The sequence below is a fragment of the Musa acuminata genome, chromosome BXJ3-7, assembly GCF_036884655.1.
Source record: "Musa acuminata AAA Group cultivar baxijiao chromosome BXJ3-7, Cavendish_Baxijiao_AAA, whole genome shotgun sequence".
In the NCBI taxonomy this organism is placed as follows: domain Eukaryota; kingdom Viridiplantae; phylum Streptophyta; class Magnoliopsida; order Zingiberales; family Musaceae; genus Musa; species Musa acuminata.
Window position 1 is genome coordinate 1,894,692 of NC_088355.1, and position 21,097 is coordinate 1,915,788.

The window sequence follows — 21,097 nt, forward strand, 5'->3', positions numbered from 1 at the left end:
GTTGCTTATGGGTCAAAATGAAGTCAGCATACATCTAACAAAAAATAGACAAAGATAAACTATGCTTACTGCACTATTATATAGTACATTCGACAAATATTCCAATCCAAATGAAGTTATTTGAATAAGGCATAACATGCTCTAGTAAAAATCACTAAAGAGTATAATCCACAGGATCATGTAGAATTTGCACAATTTATTTTTTTTTCCACAAGCAGCTTTACAAGTAATTCTTGGTGAGCAAGATCTATTACACCATGCCAAGACTAAGCACTTAGGCTGATAAAATTCACATCAGTCAGTAATAATTAGAAAAGTAGGAGATGACTGGTGTGCTGATGTGACATGCAAAAGTTCATTGTATATGGTGTTGTCTTGCTCAATATGGCATCCAGAGTGGAATATTTTTGAGAACTTTATACTGGACAACTACCATAAAAGTTACAACACTACAGATGTTTCTGGTTTCAGCATTTAAATTCTAGACAGTGTAGACTGACTGATACCAGCTTGGTCACCAGTGTCTAGACCTTTATGTACTAGACCTATAGCAGCTGCAATCACTTGACAGCAGAATACAATGATATTGCTATTTCAAGGTAATAACACAGTGATACCCATTGTTTAGACTAATTGTTACTATTACCAAGTAATAACACAGTGATATTGCTATTTCAAAGTAACAACAGATACAAAGATTGTTAAACCATGTGATTCCACAATCTTAATATGACAGATCAATCCTGTGGTCTAAATGCTAGTAAATCATAAAAGATGCAAAGAATCAATGAATCATAATGAAACAAAATCTTAAAAATTAACATTGATCACCATAACATATAATTTTGGCCAATGTAAGTCTGGAGAAGGGCATATTCAGAGTCTTTCTTTCATATCCAACAATTGCTTTGTCTTGTAACCAAAAGCTTAAAAGGAAAATGAGATCTAAAGCCTCAAAGAATCCCTTCTCCCACTCCTTTCATCCCAGATATTGAATTGGCAGACCTGAGTAGGTATTAACTTAAGCATCTATTCATACATATCTAAAGCTGTCAATGATCACTGTTGGTTTGTAAGTAGTTTTCATAGTATATGTTATTATTTTCTTGGGTTTATGCTCAGTTGTGCAAATGATCCTACATATTACTTCTGTAGTTCCACCTCAAATAAATAAAGACAAGCTGGAACTGATCAAAACAGAGAGTACCAGGGGAAAATGTAACCCAGAGATGGATACACCTAATGTTCTTCACTAGCAGCTAAAACTGCACCCAGTGGCCACTCAGCAACATTTGGATGCTTCCAATGTCCAGCTCAGGCTTGGTCCCTTTTACCATTACAGCGGTCCCAACAAGAACACAGATTTGTAAAGACTGCTGCTATAGCTCTGACATGATTCTTACTGCACTTGGACTGCAATTTGGACCACAGTTCATATGCGTGTCCTGATTACTGGTGGCAGATCCAAGCCATTGGAACCCTTCATGGAGATGTGTATCTGTGTGACTCACCACATATGAACTTGGTTGTTCAATTTCCTTGTCACCACTGGAAATTCAAGCTAATGGAGTAAAGCAATAGTATCTCCAACAGTTAGCTCCATGACCTCTTAAACCACACCTAATGGCTTAAAATGCATCTTATACACAATAATTAGCAATAAGACAGTAAAGCAAAAAAGATGGAACAAATGAAAAGATCTAAACAATCATGAATCTCAACCAACAAAGACCCTTTTCTGCCAAGTGAATCATAAACACAGATCTTCATTACTGCACTGTATCGAGCATGGTTCACCAAAATTGCTTAGTAGCATCCAGCACTCAGCTTCTAAATAGACTTCCTGAAGTGCCCTTTTAATTTTTATTTATCATTCTCTTTAACTCAAAGGATAATCTCTATATTCAGTCTACCTTAAGCATGTAAAATTAGGAAACCTTTAGAAGTTGCCATATCTATAGTGATATCATGACACTTTAGTCACTTCAAAAGACCAAGAAATCCCCATGGAGACACCCTTCTATTTGCTGAACCAAGTGCTCAAATATTTTTTGTCCAACATCATGCTCCAAGAAGCACAGTACTTAGTTGCCTTAAGAAGTATTTATTCCAAATGTAATCATGTTATAAAGCACTATCAACTGTCAATTCATACAAAAATGTTTTGAAGACTCTTGATACTTTTGCAGCTACGAAAGTTTTAACAGGAAAGACATACAGGGAAAGAGAGTGATGCTGCATTGATGGAGCACATTTTACATATGCCCATATGAGTACAGTGTAAACAAATATGCTAGAGGTGACAGATATAAAATTATCCGGATCAGATCTGGCTGTTCTCAAGCTACAAATTAAAAGATAGCAACAGCTCTAGCGGATAAAAACAAAATCACTACCAAGAGAGGTAAACCAGCAGCTTTGCTATTACAGCAAAGGAAGAAGAAAATAAAGAGAGAAAGAGAGACAGAAGCAGCAGGAAAACAAAGATTAGAAACACAAATAATTTTGAAAGATAACATATATCTTATTTCGAAGACATACCTAACAAATAAAACCTTGTACCAACTTCCAAATCACACTAGAATTCAAACTTCTAAATAAGCAAAATATCAATTCGTCATGTAGCTTCCTATCACTACTAGCCAACTTCATTTTCAAATTAAAATTCTGACAAATGTCTTATTGTTCAACAGACAATCATAACTGAAAAATATAACTGCCCTGACTTTTTCATAGGATGGAGCCTAAACTGAGTTTGAACTAACAGGAAAATGACTTGCCAATGAAGGCTCTTACTGGACCCAACATATCACAAAATTTGTACTCAAAACATTACTTATTTGACCTTCCAAAGGAATTACCAAAAATAAAACAGAAAATCATGCGATGCACTGTTGGAAAAACTAAAAGTAATAAAAGCATTAAACTAATTATAAAAATACTGTTCTTAAAAGGCAAGAATCAGGATCCTCATCTTCAACCTGGAGCCCTCTGCAAGTGCAAATTTATGTTTATCCTCAGGCTTCACCTCCGAGTCACAAAATTTAAAACAGGACAAAAATATAGATCATGAAGGAAAGTTGGAAGTTGCTGATTTTTGAGATTTCAAACCAGCTGTGTTCTTATATCAAGTATATAGCACCCAAAGCTTCTTGTAATAGCTTTCCATAGCACCACCTAATAACAGATGAAAAAGAATTTCTCTGCAGAGGACAAGTCAAAGGGAACATCTAGAATGGGATGGGCTAAGTATCAAAACATACTATGCACGCTTCAGATCAAGGAAAGGAATAAAATCAGAACAATTAATCAATTTATGCCTCTGAAAAATAATCACCAGCCTTGTCCCCAATTCAAACAATTAGCAAAGGAGTATGACTCAAGGTTTGTAATTTCGTATCGACCAACGTATCGAGCTTTGCTCGGTACGGTACGGTACGAGCATACGGAGTGGTATGCTAGCGTGTACTGCTACACACACACACATATATAATATAATAAATATAAAACACACACACACATATATATATAATATAATAAATATAAAAAAAGGAGGCGTACGTTGCCTCAACAACATCGCCTCCTTTTCTTCTCCTCATCATGTCAGACAAGGAGAAGAACACGGTCTTCTCCTCATTTGCGGCGTTCGGCGAAGACGTCGAAGGTCGCAGACATCTTCGACGAAGACACACACACACATATAATATAATAAATATAAAACACACACACATATATATAATATAATAAATATAAAAAAAGGAGGCGTACGTTGCCTCAACAACATCGCCTCCTTTTCTTCTCCTTATCGTGTTAGACGAGGAGAAGAGTGCGGTCTTCTCCTCATTTGCGGTGTTCGGCGAAGACGTCGAAGGCCGCAGACATCTTTGGCCTTCGGCGAAGAAGAAGTCGAGTCGTCGTCTCTCCGTTACCTCCTGGACCAGGATCGTCAAGGGAGGGCGGCGTCGGATCGGAAAGCATCGAGGTTCTCCCGATTCTCCCTCTTCTTCGAGCGCCTTCTCCCTCTTCTCCCTTAACGCTTTTTCTTCTCTCGTCGCAGCCAGGTTGATACCGCCCAGTACGGGCGGTATCATTCGAAGGTATGACTACCAAAGTACACTTTTGAACTAGTTTGGCCATGATATCATAGTCACCTTTGGTGGGAGATGCTATGATTTTGATCTATAAGTATAGTCTCAATGCAATCTCAAATGGACTGACCTCTAGACATATCAATATATCTAATGTTACCAGGATCGCCCAAGGCACAATGATCAAAATAAGACTTATTGATCCAGATATCATATTAAAATCAATATCTAAAAGGATCTCTGGATTTTTTACAAATCAAATAAATCAAACCATGTATCAGCTTTTTTTATCTTATTGACCATACAATCCAAGAGGTTTACTTAAGTGAGGCACGTACAACTATAAACCGACCTTTAGTTTGTCACGTGTTAAAAAAAGAAACGTCCTCTACAATCATAAAATTCAACTTAAAAGGAACCCACTGAAAAGCAAATTGCTAGGCATCCCTTCTTTTTCACTTTTCAATTGAAAAACTCATTTATATACCATAACATCAATTTTAATCCTTCACTTTCCACTCCCAAAGCTTCCTCTAAGATAAAAAGTAGGGTTTGGACATCCTAAGAGGACACCAAAGAGATTTTTTTCCGAGTCGATTACCCAAAGAGCTTCAGCAATAAGAGAGGTGGACACATGCATTGTTAAAAGCATCAAAGGAGAGGTTTAGAATCTTCGAAAATAATGTTAGAATCATTACAATTTCTTGTGCCAATGCCATTCCTCAATCCTTAGATATGAGATATATAGACAATATAGGCACAAAACAATTTTGTAAAGGCTGAGAATAACTGGCTACAAATATTTTTGTTAGACAACTTATACATAAATCATCTCAACTAGTCTCATGATGCAAGTTTGAAGTTTTAGTAGGGATTTGGGAAATATTCAAGACATTTGAAGCTCCGAGATTCCTAACCAACCTGAGTTCAAAAATGTTAAGCCTAGGGATTAATTATCTCAGCAATCATCATTATTGGAATTTTTCTTAGCAACATTAGCTTACAAGAAAGCTTTGAAGAGACACTGGATTATCACATGGTACTTCAGTTTATGGGTAAGGCTTACAACCTACAAAAATTCCAAATAGGGATTCTTGAGGAATTTGTACAAGCATATTATTTAATTTTTCAAAAGCTATCTGATATTCCATTCCGGTACCTGGTCGAGTGAAATTTTTTTTTTTCAAGGGTCTTGATGCAGTCAAAGTAATGTTCCACCCTAAAACTCCACATGGTATAAGATGTTGCCACTTGGTAATACTTCTTGAATAAAGTTAAAGGCATGTGCTTACCTCCTCTTCAAGAAAATTTCCCTGCTTTACAGTTGTTTAAGAATCCCCTTTCATGAGTTTCAGATAAGTTAAGACTAATTCAAAATAGAAAAATCGAGCCGGATAAGTCTTATCACAATTTTAATTAAGTTTATCCAATTAACTTGTCAAATGTTGACAAAACTTGATCAAATTCTATACAAACTACAATAAGCATTCACAAAGATATCAACCTGCAATTGGTGCATATTGGCTGCTGATCCTTGGTCACAAGCCCATCGAAGCCCCAATTTTTGCCTTGAGTCGCCCAGCAATTATATTCGACTGCCCAGAACCTATGCTTGGTCAGCCTCATCAACCCCTTTCCCTTTCCCGGAAAGGCAGTTCTTCTTCCTTGCATGTTGGAGTCAAAGGCCCTGTTTGCTTGCTGGACATTTGCATAATAATAGACTTTTAAGTAGCCAGTCATAGACAAACATCACCACCGGCGAGTGATTTTTGTGCCCTATAAATGCAGGTCTGGACAAGCTGCTGTTTTACATTACATTTAAATTCTGTGAATCATTTCATATTAAATACTAAGTTCACCAAGAAATTGCAAATTATATCTGTACGTAAGTCTTCTTAGCAGTAGAGACTCATATTTTATATAGGACACCAAGTCTGATAAGAATTTCACATTTAATGTTAAGTTCACCTAGTATATCTGCATATTATCATGTAATGGCTATTAACAGTATCACAATATTGATAATATTGGATCTCAATCTTATATTCTTGCAGTGTTTGCAAGACTATGATCAGAATAACTATCACAATGAATGTCAAATAAATAAACTTCAAACTCACAACTCTTATACAACTACTGGAATGGTAAAAGAAAGTGCTGAACTGAAACACGAAAAAAGAATGAAAAATAATTCTACTCCAATTAATACAAGAGACTGAGTTTATAAAAAGACAGGAATAATTACCACAATATGCGGATTAATGGAATTAGAAGAAGATGTTATCAACAAAGGGAAGAAAGAAAGAAAGTTCACACGCTGGTTTTTGTACAGCCAACATTACAGGGGAAAAAATAACTATAGCAACAAAAAGCAGGGAAATCGTAAATCGAATTTACCCTATTTGTACAGGATGAGGTTTGATCGGATCCATCCACGGATCATGGAATGCTCAGTCATCTTCGAGTAAGCAACATCCGCATTCTGCCTTGTACCCACTTAACAATCCAGATTTCGTCCATTGCACATTAAACGGGAAAAGCTTCGATTTAACCTTTTTCATTTGGGGAGGGAAAAGATCATCATTTTGAAGAGGTAGGCGAATCAAGGAGGAGGGTTGGAGGAAGAGACTGCCGTTCCTCGATCATCGCGCTCCACTTTCTTCAACTGCCATCTTTTGAGAACGAGGACACCCCCCAGCGCCACCTGCAACCCGGCGGCGACGCCAGCAAACGCCAGCCCGATCTTTTCCCCATAATTAAGCTTCGGCTTCCCAGTGCTCGCCGGCACCGGGTTTCTGCCTTGGTGGTGTCCGTGCTTCATCAGATCAGGCGGCGCGCGCAGGGAGGGAATCCCCGGGGGCCGGCGCGGCACGCCGTCGAGGTCCCGGTCCAACTGCTTAGGCAGCGTACGGTGCGAGGCAGGAGCCGGCGACGGAGAGGGGGACGGAGAAGTGAAGGACACGGCCACGGAGGCGACTTGGGACAGGAGGAGGAACGCAAGGAGCAGGGCCATGGCCAGAGATCGAAGCTCCATAGGAAGTTTCCGGCCAGCGTCAAGATTTGTGGTCATCGGTGGCGGTCGCCGCCGGTCAAAGGTGAATAGTAGCTCCCCGATCTGTGTCTCTGTGTCACTCACATGAAGAGGGATGGGAGCAATCGGAGAGACTTAAAGAGAATCAGAGATGTGACAGGGAAGTATTGTTAGATTCCGTGGCTAAGTATATTATATATAGAATTAAATTTTAATTATGGTTATCATTTAATATTTTTTAATTATGATAAAAAATTTTAATAAATAATTTTGATAGGAGAAACTTTTTTAATTATTTATTTTATACCTTTTTGCACTAGTATATAAATAAATAAAGAATTATAATATAATATAATGTGATGAGATATTATTGAGAGATTACAATTTTTTTTTTATCTCTCCACGATGTTATTAAAAAATTATAATTATTAAAAAAATTAAAAAAATTGATTTTCCTAATAGATATCGTTATGATTTTCAAATTGGATGATGGTGTAGATCAGATAAATATTTTCTGAATATCATCAAAAAGTACTTTGATATATTGTTATTTGATTTCAATTTTTAATATTAAAATTTTCTGTATAATAGGAGCATAATTATACTTTTTTATGCTTACATGGAGTTATATTTTGAATTAAATATCTTAGATTTGTTTATTAGCATAATTCACTTGTGAAAAAATGTTATTCAATTTTGATTTATAATGCTTAAACAATCTATCTATATTTATCAATCTACTTTTTTATCTAGTCCATTTTATCACCTGCTTGCAAACGATGTAAGACGATGCGAGATTTCTCGTGATTGATTGTAGTTTGCTGTCGACGATAATATTGTTCTATGATGATTGGTAGCCCAATCACGAGCAACAACTACGTATAGGTGCCATTGTACAGGGTGAAAGCATGGTAAGGTGCAACAACCGACAACGATTGCATGCATGGTTGCTTATATGCAATAGCCTTGTAGTAGTCAACCTACCTTGGTCAAAGGCAGTTGCAATAGTGACGCTACTTGAAATGACCACAGCGTCGCCTATGACTAGCAACTATAGTAATGCCTATATGATAGTGTTTGTTGGATGTCAAAGGCCACGGCTCCTAACGGTTGCGTAGCAGACAAGAACAGTCATGATCGAGTGGACATGTGGGCATAATTGTATAGTGGGATGACCGTCGACGACACTTAATCGACACCGCATGGTTGCAAAGGCATTCCGCCCATGAGAAACTCGTGTGTGGTGAGAATAGTCGCACATGAGTATGGCGACATGGCACGACATGACAACCGATGAGGACACCGATTAACTATGTAAGAAGACGACGACTGTATTGTTGAATCTCGGATTTTGATGATAAAATTAATTGATGTATTTGTCATCTAATGTGTGTTTGAGTGACGCATGACTAGCTTCGATCAGAAAAGGCAAATCGATTAAAGCAGGAGGAATCAAACATTGGGCCAGAGCAAACATGTCAAAAGATTGGACATCGGGCCGGAGGATCAGTCGACGTGTTGGCAGAAGGCTTCGATCCCTAAATTCGGGCATCGTGCTAAGAAGTTCAGACATTACACCAAGGAGATCATATGTTAAGAGAAGACAACATGCTAATTGGGCAATACGCCAAAGGAGAGAATGATGCGTCGAAGGATCGAATGAAACGCCGGAAGGACCAATTGCTAATCATATGTGTCATGCAAACCAATCACGTGAGTGATGTCACGTGTGACTTAACATATAGTCTTTTTACTTATTATATTTTGATATTTATCACTTTATATATATATATATATATATATATATATATATATATATATATATATATATATATATATATATATATATATATATATATATATATATATATATATATATATATATATATATATATATATATATATATATAGTGATGTCCTTGTATTTGTGCAATGAGAATCTAATCATGATGAGACCATGATAATGAATCTCAGTCATAGGTTACTCGAGAGGGACATCGACATAACAAGATAGACCGGTGTGTTGTATACCTGTCCATATAATAGATGCAGTTAGTCTCATAGCTACTTGTGTGGGAACACTAGGGATACAATACAAGTGCTTATTGGGGAATGAGTTCACTGATTGATCCGCTTACTGAATGCTGAATAGTTGATGATGCCTTATTGTCAGACATCGATTCCGTAGTCCCAATGGTGTATCTGGTCCTCATACTTGAAACACCAAGGATGTCCTATATGAGTGATCCACTTTTTGATACCGGACTTATAGGTTTGGATGTCCCAGATCTAGCACAACTAGTCATCGGGAGTGGTAGTCAACCTTACGAGGGCTATTGAGTGTCGATAGAGAATCATCCACTCTCGATGTCACGAGAGGAATGTCTCATATGTTTTTGCTCAAATAAATCCCTAGCTAGGGTCATTCGGATTGAGAGAGAAGAAGTTCTCCGGGAGAATCTGATTAGAGCAAGACTCGAGTAAAAACTATATGGGTATGATAGCACGGTATACGGTCTCTGAAATATTAGATGGATGAAAGACTATAGCTATACAGTAACCGAGGACAGATACGTTCAATGGATTGGATTCTCCTGTATCGTTTGGGAACTACGGCGTAGTGGCCTAGTACGTCAACAGTCGATGAGTCGAGTGAATTATTATTGAGATAATAATTCACTGAGTCAGAAGGAGTTCTAACAGGTATAACTCACGACCAGCTCGATATTGGGCCTAGAGGGTCACACACATATGATAGGCATTGCGATGAGTAGAGGTTCATATATGATAGGCATTGCGATGAATTTGATATCCAATAAGCCCTTGAATTATTGGATCCTATAACTGAGATCCAATAAGAGCCCATGAGAGATTATTGGATAAAGATCCACTAATCTAATAGGCTTGGGTAGTTAGATGGAGATCCAATACCCAATAGAGGATAATCCATTATGGTTAAGTTGACAGGAGACCTCTATAAATAGGAGAGCTTCAATAGTTTATAGGCTAGAACTTTTGCTTCCTCTCCTATTCTCCTCTTCTTCTCCAGATTAAAGTAGACCTAAAGTTTTAAGAAGCGTCATCGCAATATTTTTCGACATGTTATAATGTTTTGACCTATTATAATATGTTTGATCTACTATAGTGTCTTGGCCATCATAATAAAGATACTATAAGGCCTACTCAAAAATATTATCTTTTAAATAATTTAAATAGATTCATAACCTCAAATAAATTAACTATAAATATTAAAAAAATAATATTATATTGACCTATATGCAGTGACAATCAAACATATATAATATGACGTGGCTTGTAGTATTGTTCACGTCCGGATGAAAGTTTCCGGTACATGAATAAAACACTATAGGTGACAAATTTTTTTTTGAGGAATGTTATAGATTTTTTTAATTAAGAAAAAACAAAAGAAGAATATCTTTTGTAAAATATGAGTATTTTCAGAAAAAAAAAAAAAAAAGAGGCCATAGCATTTTTGAGGGAAAACCAATCACCATATGGTTCAAGAAGTTGGTCTAGAATAAGAAAGAAAAATAATTTATATAATAAATGAACGAAATAACTTGTACAATCTTTGTATAATTCATTACAATACTAAAACTTGATGTACTATTTTCACCCTAAAATCTGCAAATCCTCCTTTAAAATCTTTGAAAGTCCTCTCTCTCTCTCTCTCTCTGTCTCTCTCTCTCTAATTTCTTTGTCTAATCCCTCTTACTATACCTTCTTTCCTCTTAAGTAAAAAAAGGAAGTTTAATAGTCACCCACAAAATGTATCAAATCAAGATGGAAGACACGCAAAGCAAAAACAACCACCTTTAAAGATAGATAAGGGTAAACAATTCGGAATGGCCTGTTATGTGACTACTTCACAGACAATTTGGATACGATATGTTGACGATCAAATGCCCATTAAAGATGTTCTTTGACAATGAAGCAACTGTCAAATATTCTATTAGTATGCCTTTGAACACACGGAAACGATGCGTCCACTTGTCAAAGACGAGACACCAAACCACATATCCTGCGACTGTGTCAATCCAAGAACAGATACACTGTACTCCAGCATGTAAAATCAACGGGAACGTTTATTTCCTTCAATTTTCTCGTCCAGCTCAGCTGATTGTAGTGAAGCACAAATCAACATCTCATTCACTACCGAATCGATCATTGACACACAGACCACAAAATAGATCCCAGCCACCAAAAATTCCAATGAAGTCGTCATGATACAAACACCACAAGTTTGCAAAGGACCACTTGCTAAAGCAAACCAACAAGTCAAAACACCACATGTATGAAAAGGATGTGAAGGAAGATACTATAATGCAATTGCTTGCGTGATGCCAAAGGTTCGTAACAACACCCACAACGCATTACATGTTGAGCACAAGCAACTAATCGCTTCCCTTGCAAGTAAGCGTCTCCACACGCAATCCCCATTGACCCACATGTCCACAACCCCAATGGCCTTAAGCTTTGTATTCAATTAGTTCATATTTACAACAAATAAATCAAATCATACAACAGGTTGCAGTAATAACGAATCCTTAAGCTTCAGGATGATCTTTTTCCTTAGCCATGCCGGCTAGAGAGTGTCAGTCCTCGTTCATACATCCGCTGTATTTCTTCCCTATACTCCGTCAGTGACTTGCCGGGAAGGGCCGGCATCAGCTCCACCACATCCCCCATCTTGAGCTTTTGAGTCGGGTCGCTCACCGGCTCATGGTTCAGTCTCGGCCTTAAATCTAACTTTACAGGGAATCTGAAAGGGGATACATTTGAGCTACCTTCTTTGACACTTTCCATCAAGTCGAAAACGGTGGACTCCGCGGGGAACTCCTGCACTGACATCTGGAATCAAGCATAAACACCGGGTTAGTTATCAACAAGCTGTTGGTTTGGGAGAGGGAACCAAAAGAGAAACTCACCTTATCGTTTTCCAGCATTATGACATAAATGGGTCCATCATGGCCACACTGCTGAGTGTAGGAATAAGGGCAGTCATTGGCATGAGAAGGAAACGGGCATGGTGGCCTGATCAAGTTTGTGTCCCCAGACGTTCTGCACTGTTCATTATTCATTGTCTCGCATTGCCAAGTCAAAACCCATCTCGCCCATTCCACCATTTGAAGTACAAATGAGGAGTGCCTACTGTTTCCTTCTTTATACCTCCAATGGGCAGCAAAACCATATTCGGCCTGCAAATGCATTTCTTTTGTTCGAATTTGGACCTCCAGAGGAAGCATCCCTTCACTCAGTACAACAGTGTGCATTGACTGATACCTGGAAGTAACGCATAGCATCAAGTTAAGATACCAAGATTACTAACTAGTTTATTATCATCAGTAACTCACCCATTAAATTTGGGATGAGTAATGTAGTCCTTAAATCTTCCAATAACTTCGGGCCATACTCGATGAACAATGTCCAGGGCTCTGTAACAATCTTCCTCGTTCTCAACTATTAAACGTAAACCATGGATGTCGTGGATTTGATCCATGTTTAACTTCTTCCTGGAAATATGCAATACTAAGTTAGATTTGATCCATGTTTAAATATAGAGGTGGCATAAAACTATTGGTACATCAACAAAACTTTTGTAGATACCTAAATCTACTTGTAAAAGAATGATAAGTAGAGATTTGAATGGCATACTTTAGCATTTTGGAGTAAATGCTGTACAAGCTTTTATGCCTCCCAGACAGGAAATGATAGGAAACACCTTCATCTGTCAGAGCTTTTCCTAATTTCTGTATGGCAGAAGCAACCAGTGCTTCATCAAAGGAATTTAGAAGCTGCAAAGACAAATCTTTGTGCTGTTCTGGATAAAGATGTTTGAAGCACAAGTTCTCTAACTGTTCCTTCCAAGTTGAGATTCCTAATCTACTAGCTAGGGGAGAAAAGATCTCCAGGGTCTCCTTTGCAAATCTCTGTTGTTTGACCATGGGTAATGCCTCCAAAGTCATCATGTTATGAAGTCTGTCTGCTAGCTTTACAAGCACTGCCCTAGCATCTGCCATTGCAAGAAACATCGTGTGCAAACGATCTGCCTCAACAGTTCTGCTAGCAGTGTTACTATCACGAGCAAGCTTGCTCAAGTGGCTTAATTTAGAGACCTGCAAGAATAGAAGAGGTCACTTGTTATCTAGCCTTCTGTTGCAACTTGTACAAGCCATCTCATGATTCAGTTTGTCATCAACAAGCTAACATATTTAGATGAAAAAATTATTGAGGCAGTGTTCTATGAATATACAAACATGACCGCAGCATATCATTTTGTTTCCCCCAATTTATCACTTTACATCTATATACATGGATAATCAGTATATGGTATTAATTTCACCTCTCTTTTAATACTTGAGCCATCCTTTTCATCTACAACAACAGTATGTATATGAACAATTTTGACTCTCTGATTGGAGTCGAATTTTTTTCAATATCTCACCACATTCATATAGAATGCAATACAAGATCATACAAGCTTCAACCAAACTTATATTTGCAATAACAAAAAAATTGAGAGCTAGGTTAATTGCAATGCTTATGTTGGATTAATAAACTTTACTGACTAACTATCAAATAACTAGACTAATAATCAAGATACCGTTGAAAATTCTTATTCCAAACATATCAACACTGCATCATAGAGTTAAGCAGGAAGGAATGCAAGGCCAGCAGATTGACATAGCAAAGTTTTTTATATAAACTTCTACTAGCATTTGACTAATGAAGATATTGAATGACAGATTAAACAAAGATATCACCATCACAAATAAGTATATGTATAAGAACAATTCAACCTGACTTGTATAATGATGATTTGGCACATAAAAGAATATGCCGACAACTAAAAATAGCTTCATAAGCAAACAAATATTATAGATGGTAAGCGTCATCTAAATGTAGAAGAAAGAACATACCCCTTCAACTAGATCAGCAACTCCAGCTCCAAACATATGAAAAATATGATCATAATCAAAGAAAGAATCATCTAATGTATCGTGTAGGAGCCCTGCAGCAACTACAGTAGCATTGGCTCCGACCTTCGCCAACAATACTGCCGTCTCGACACAGTGCTGAAGATAAGGATCTCCACTTGCCCTCATCTATCATAAAGAACAAGAAGATTCAGATCAACCGAAAACTTATTTCAAATTTATACTCAGAAAACTCACATATCAGGATTGTTGTCGTGACAATTCAATTCACTGAAGCTAGAAAATTTATAGTCACCTGCCCCCTGTGAGCCTTTTCGGCTTCATGAAAAGCCTTGACAACGATGTCCTCATAAAAAATTTCGTGCCTTGACTGAGCCCCGACGAGCAATTCTTTGGAGTGCGGCTGACAGGCAGGCGCCATGTCGATCAAACGCTCATCCAAACCAAAAGGAAACACTTCGTCACAGAATGTGCTGCCGCTCGGCATAGGTAAGCTCGCGGGATTATAATCCAGGCATGGATTGAGCGCGTTCCGAATGAACCCCTTAAAGAGCCGATCTTTTCCCGTCCTCCAATCACCTCCCCTCCACTCCCGTGAAGTTCTCACCGAAGGCGGGCTTTTGGAAGAGCCGCTCCCGCTGCACGACACCGGGCCCTGGAACACCGAGACGGGGCTGTGTTCTCGGCACTTGAAGGGCGATGACGAATAGGAATACGAGCTTCCGAGCTCGTCCGACCTATCATGCCGGAAAGATCCAATCTCGTCACCGCCAGCGAAGCACGAAGATGAGACGTGGCGCGCGGCAGCGGCAGCGGCGGGGGACGAGAAGATGAGGGACAGGCCACCGACGATCGACTTCTGGGAGACAGCGGAGGAGGAGGAGGAGGAGGGAGCGGAGGCGGAGGAGGCGGAGGCCCGGGGGTTGAGGTCGAAATCGGTGGAGCCATGGGAGACGGCGATCTGGCAGGAGTGGTGGGCGGTCGAGCAGACGCCGGTGGGAGGGCTCGCGTAGAGGGCGATCGTCGGCACGGACATGGAGCCTTTGGATCAAAAAAGCTACCTGTTTTCCAAAACCCTTCCTTTCCGCCTTTCTATGCCTCGAATTGGAGATCGGGAAGCCAAATTCCGGCGAGAATTGGGCGGAGAAATAAGGGTTTCGGTGGGGAAGGAGGCAGCGGGGTTGGGATCGGGAGATGGGCGAAATGGGAGACCTAAATATAGAGAGATCAAAGAGACCCCGGTTTGCAGGCGGAGGGACGCAGAAAGGAAGAAAGAAATAAGCGAGGAGTCAAAAGAGGCGGGGATGATTGGTCGATTTCTTGCCCCGGAGAAGAAGAATCTGTCACGCGCGGGTATCCGTGATAAGCACTGTTCAACGCCACTGGTCATCGAACGATAAAATGACCGACTTACCCTTCAAATTGCAATAATAAGGTTGCGTCGTTACCTCTTCTTCGCCTTAATTAGGAATTAGAACAGCACGAATATATATATATATATATATATATCTATATTAAAATATTAATTAGTTTAACCGGTAAACACGTTAACAGATCATTTAAGGTGGTTCGCTCATTTATCATAACTAAATAAATAGATATCTGTTAAGAGTGTTTTAGCCAATTTTCCTCTCTCTGGAAGGGTCAACGGTGGGATCTATTCGACTGTTTTCTTAATATTTGTTGAAAATAAATCATATCATAATATTTTTCTCGTGGAAGAAAATAAAGGAGTCAGATGTGACAGTTTGTCAACTATGTGGGGTCCCGATGTTGACTATTTCTTGGAATAAAAATTTAGGAAACATGATTGGATATCTACAAAAGCTGGCATTTGCCTAACACGATCGATCATATCGACAGCATGGTTGGATAAGCGCGTGCGATGACAGTGGTTTATTAGACGGACATTGTTGATGTAAGGAAGGGTATATCGGTCAAAGGGACGGCAAAGACGGGACGGGTAACGGGTAACGGGGACGGATGGTGGCACGGGCGACGGCGTTTCCCACGAGCCATGAGAAGCGAGCACGCGTCGGAAGCAAGCTACGGGAGTCCGCACACGTGGAGGCTGTCGTGTAGCCACAGTTACGTGCTCCGTCTTCCATGCCGACCCCCTCGGCCGGCACGTGCCGCCCGCCCCGGCGCTCGTGGTCAAACCCCCTCGGACATCGTCGGTTGGTGATATTTTGTTCCCACTTTAATTGTTTCAAAAATAAAAAAACCACTCGAATAAATATTAATTTTTAAAAATTATATTAATATTGTAAGTTGTGTTGTTTTTTTTATATCACATATATTAATAACTAAATTAATTATTATTAGTATCAAATTTTGCTATTGACAGGTGTCGCGGAGTACTTAAATCAACCTAATAGACTTTCGATCCTAAAAATTGGATCTTCAATATCAATTAATATATACTCGACATGGGTGCTTTAGATAAATTTCGATATTAGTCATTGCTAATATGTTGAAATAATTATGATTTTAAATTAAAATTAATTAATGAAAAAAACACAGGTGCTCTCTAAATTGAATTTGAATATAACTCATTAGCTTTTTGAATCGCCATCAAACATCGCCATAGAGTTAAGCTTCTTTCTTACTCCATCCTCGTGCATGTCTTTCACCTCCCGCTATATCTCACTCTCAAACTTCGACCATAGCATCATCCTTTTAGCACGCATCGACACTCGGCACAATGCCTAAGTTTGTATCATAGTCGACACATCTTTGCTTGTTAGATGATGGAAAAGATAAGAGATATGACGAAGAAACTAATTAGCATATTTTGCTTGAGGTTTTGTGATCTACGTTATATCCAACAGAGTCAACATTGATATATATTATAGGTCAAAATATGCACAGAAGACGCTACAGTCCTGACTGATGTGGTAGCTATCAAACAACATGTTGAAAGTACATCATGTGCTATCGCATAGATAGATTCGATAGATATTTAGCTCCCAAGCATGCTCTAAACGTCATATCTCGTTTAATAGTATGATAAGGAAAGCTTTTGATCATTCCTTGATGGCCTTCTCATGAGTCAGAAGCCATTTGTTGTTGCCTCTTAATATGCTAATGGTTATTCTAATTGACTTCTAATGTTCTATTCCTAACTTATTGATTGGGCGTTTTGTAATACTTTGTTTGGTTGATGGAGATGCTATTATTGAATTTATTTGCCTTGGAGCTTAAGAAGAAGAAAACATTTGAGCTCCACCACTTGGAGAACTTCGCATCATGTTGTCGTTTTTGCATTTTATAAACAATGTGGTATTTAACTTTTCGTAAGAAAAAAATACATTTGTCTTATAACCTTATACGTATATATATAATTCAATAATTCGTAGTTGTCAATTAAAAACAATAATATCATTAGTTTTATCATTTTCCAAGGATTGCACTATAGATTATTCTAACTCCAAATCGACTTTAAGAATCATAATTCACTTAAAGATTTTCCTTTAATTTCTTCGTAATTTCTTCAAAACACTCATATTTTATGTAATTGGATTTTTTTGTATTTGTCTACGAATTGATTTTGGTTAGATGGATATTGATGAAATTCATATTGCTCCAACTAGTTGGAGTCTATCTACTTAGAAAGTTTGATGTGACCGAATGGGAGGATCAATTGTTCGCTGATGAATGACTTGCATGAAGATTAGGTTGGATAGGGTTTTCGATGAGATTACTTTAACACTCACATTAATCCCAAGATGAAAAATAATAGTTTCCAAGATGAAAAATGAAAACTGACACTCACATTAATTCACGAGCTTATATATCCTAAAAACTTCAAAAATGAATTCAAAAATTTTATAATACGAATGGTACTATTAGACAATACTATTGTCGTAACTTTTGATGTTACTATTCTAGGCACTAGTGGTACCAACATCGTAATTTTTAAATTTTAGATGATACTACCACCACTCTAGATGATATTACTATCGTCATTGTTAGTAACACAAAATAGTATTATCGATTAACTTAGACGGTACCGTTGCTTGGACCTGATGATACCTCTATCTAAGACATCGTTATGCCACATGCTTGGTATGGACTCAATTGTAACCTAAACCTAAGTATGATGATTACTATAAGCTTGGGCTCTAATTTAGCTTAACAATGATGTAAATTAGCCCATGAATCACGTCGATCATGATTTTCAAAAATCAATGACTCATACATCTTTTAATATTTCATTTATTTATTCTAATATATGTCTCATGTCGTCCTCTCCGCGACATAAGCCTCAACGCCATGACGTCCTTTCAGAGTTCGTGTCACAAGTCAGCAAACATCTTTGTTTGTTGGATGACCGAAAAGATAAGAAATTAATTAGCATATTTCATTTGAGGTTTTGCGATCTACGTTATATCCAACAGAGTCAACATCGATATATATTACTAGGTCAAAATATCCACAGAGGACGCTGTAGTCCTTACTGATGTGGTAGCTTCAAGGTATCTAACAATATGTTGTAAGTACATCATGTGTTATCTTATAGATAGGTTCCATTGATACTTAGCTCCCAAGCATGCTTAAACGTCATATATAGTTTAATAGTATGATAAGGACAACTTTGATCATTCCTTAATATTGCTTAGCTTCTGGTGATGGCCTTCTCGTATGAGTCAGAAGCCACTTGCTGTTGCCTCTTAATATGCTAATGGTTATTCTAATTGACTTCTAATTTTCTATTCCTAACTTATTGATTAGACGTTTTGTAATACTTTGTTTGGTTGATGGAGATGCTATGATTGAATTTATTTGCCTTGGAGCTTAAGAAGAAGAAAACATTTGAGCTCCACCACTTGGATGGAGAACTCGTGCCATAAAATCGCATCATGTTATCGGTTTTGCATTTTATAAACAATGTGGTAATTTACTTTTCCTAAGAAAAAAATACATTTGTCTTATAAACTAATACATATATAATTCAATAATTCGTAGCTTTCAATTAAAAATAATAATATAATTAGTTTTATCATTTTTCGATGATTACACTGTAATACTTTTCCTATATCACATGTCGTATAATTCATCGAAAAGAAAACTTCTCGTTGAAGTAGTAACTTCTCCATCCATCCATGAAGATTAAGTTTGTCATTTCTTCTTAAGATGATTCTAACTCCAAATCCACTTTTAAGAATCATAATTCACCTAAAGATCTTTCTTTAATTTCTCCTTGAAGAATTTTTTTTTTATGTAATTGGATTTTTTTTGCATATATAAGAAATGAATTAATTCTGATTTGATGGATACTCGTGAAGTTCATATTACTCCAACTCTATTTGAATTCTTTTGCGTAGGAAATTCGATGTGGTTTAATGAGAGGATCGAGTGTTTGCTTGATGAATGATTTATATGAAGATCAAGTTTTGACGAGATCCCTCTTATACTTTAGTTAATCCTAGGATGAAAAATAATAGTTTCGAATAAACAATAACTAACATTGATTACTGTAACTTTATGGGTTTCACCATGAAGAATATTCTATAATATGGGCAAAGCATTCGTTCGAGATTTTATATTGAGTTGATGTGCATGTGATCGAATTATATTATGATCTTATTGATACTAAAAGGAGGGTTTGAATTTATGTTCTAGCAAAGCATATATCGGAAACATGATATACCAAATATTGAGTGCCAGTAAGAGTTGCGAGTAAAGTGGTTGTTAATAAGTAAACAATCACAAATAAAAGTCACAAACAGTAAAAAGAATACAAACCGATTAATTATGATTCGATCTTTTCGATCTATATCTACTCTTGATTCATCTTACCTTAAGGCCACAAGCTTTCACAACCGATCTTTTTTCCAATGAGTGAATATCTACTATTATTATTATAACCTTCTCCTTTTTTAAGGAGATAATCTTCACATTCACTTTTTATAAAAGAAACTAATTTCATAAAAGATAATCTTCACCAGCATCATAATTTTTGAATTTTGAGTGATACTACCACCGACGTAGGTGATACTGCCATCATCATTATTGACAACATGAAACAATGGTATCGGCTGACTCAAGCAATATCATTATTTAGGCTTAGTGTGCCACTACCCAAATCATTATTAGGCCACTTGCATTGCCTTTCTAATGGGTCTAATTCTAGTTTAGACTTAAGCCCAAAGGCTATTGTAAGCTTGAGCTTTAAGTTGGCCCATAGATCACCTCGATCATGACTTTAAAAATCAATAACTCATCTGGCACATCTTCGAAGCTTTTGGCATATTATTAATTTTTTGGTATGTTGTATGATCTTCTAGTATTTCATCTGATCATTCGATATATCACCCTATCTTTCGTTATATCGCCCAATTCTTTAACATGTCAATTTTTTCATAATATTCAATCTTTCGACATAATATTTAAACCCTAAAGTTCATTCTTTAACATATCAACAAATTCTTCGGTTTGACATCTAATTTGTTATACAATAATAAAAATACTTCATCTTATCATTAAAAATTAAGTTTGTCATCCACTTCATTTTAGACTCGATCTCTTGCTAGATTTGAAAATTAATTTTGAATAATATTTTTAGAGTTAGGAGAAACCGAATAATTACACATATGAGCTTAATAATAAACAAAATCAACAACAAATATATGAGAAATTGAATAATCATCAAGACAACTCAATAACAAGATGTCTCTCTAGGGTACAAAGTCCACGCTGAAAAAACAAGAGCAGTTAGATATCTAATCAAACCTTATTGTGCATGGACTTAAGATAATAAGAATTATATGAATCTTCCTTTTCATGCCTCGGAAATCATCTAAGGAAAAGGATAGGATAATAAGAATTATATGAAACTCCCATTTCATGCCTTGGAAATCATCGAGGGAAAAGGATAAGTAGGATGAGATAACTTGGAGGTCTACAACTCACTCACTCTCTCTCTCTCTCTCTCTCTCTCTCTCTCTCTCTCTCTCTCTCTCGCTCACCATTCGGTAAGAGAAACGTGAGCTTTCATTTGACGTGATCGTACTACC

The 21,097-nt window shown here is 37.4% G+C and overlaps 1 protein-coding gene and 1 long non-coding RNA gene across 4 annotated transcripts; both read right to left on the reverse strand.

Annotated features, from left to right (window-relative positions):
• Positions 1-195: 195 nt before the first annotated feature.
• On the reverse strand, positions 196-7,271 carry LOC135643415 (uncharacterized). Of its 3 annotated transcripts, none has more exons than XR_010498242.1 (2): positions 6,486-7,271; positions 196-5,786 (listed from the first exon to the last, which is right to left on the reverse strand). It is a non-coding gene; the product is annotated as an uncharacterized LOC135643415 (long non-coding RNA). The 3 variants fall into 3 exon arrangements; XR_010498243.1 differs by having other exon boundaries at positions 196-5,887; XR_010498241.1 differs by having other exon boundaries at positions 196-5,890.
• A 4,175-nt stretch (positions 7,272-11,446) lies between these two features.
• On the reverse strand, positions 11,447-15,390 carry LOC135643389 (probable GTP diphosphokinase RSH2, chloroplastic). Its single transcript, XM_065160260.1, has 6 exons — positions 14,374-15,390; positions 14,061-14,246; positions 12,796-13,256; positions 12,495-12,653; positions 12,069-12,423; positions 11,447-11,991 (listed from the first exon to the last, which is right to left on the reverse strand). Exons 1-6 carry the CDS (start codon positions 15,112-15,114, stop codon positions 11,713-11,715), a joined length of 2,181 nt encoding a protein of 726 aa, XP_065016332.1. The 5' UTR covers positions 15,115-15,390; the 3' UTR covers positions 11,447-11,712.
• Between the last annotated feature and the right edge of the window lie 5,707 nt (positions 15,391-21,097).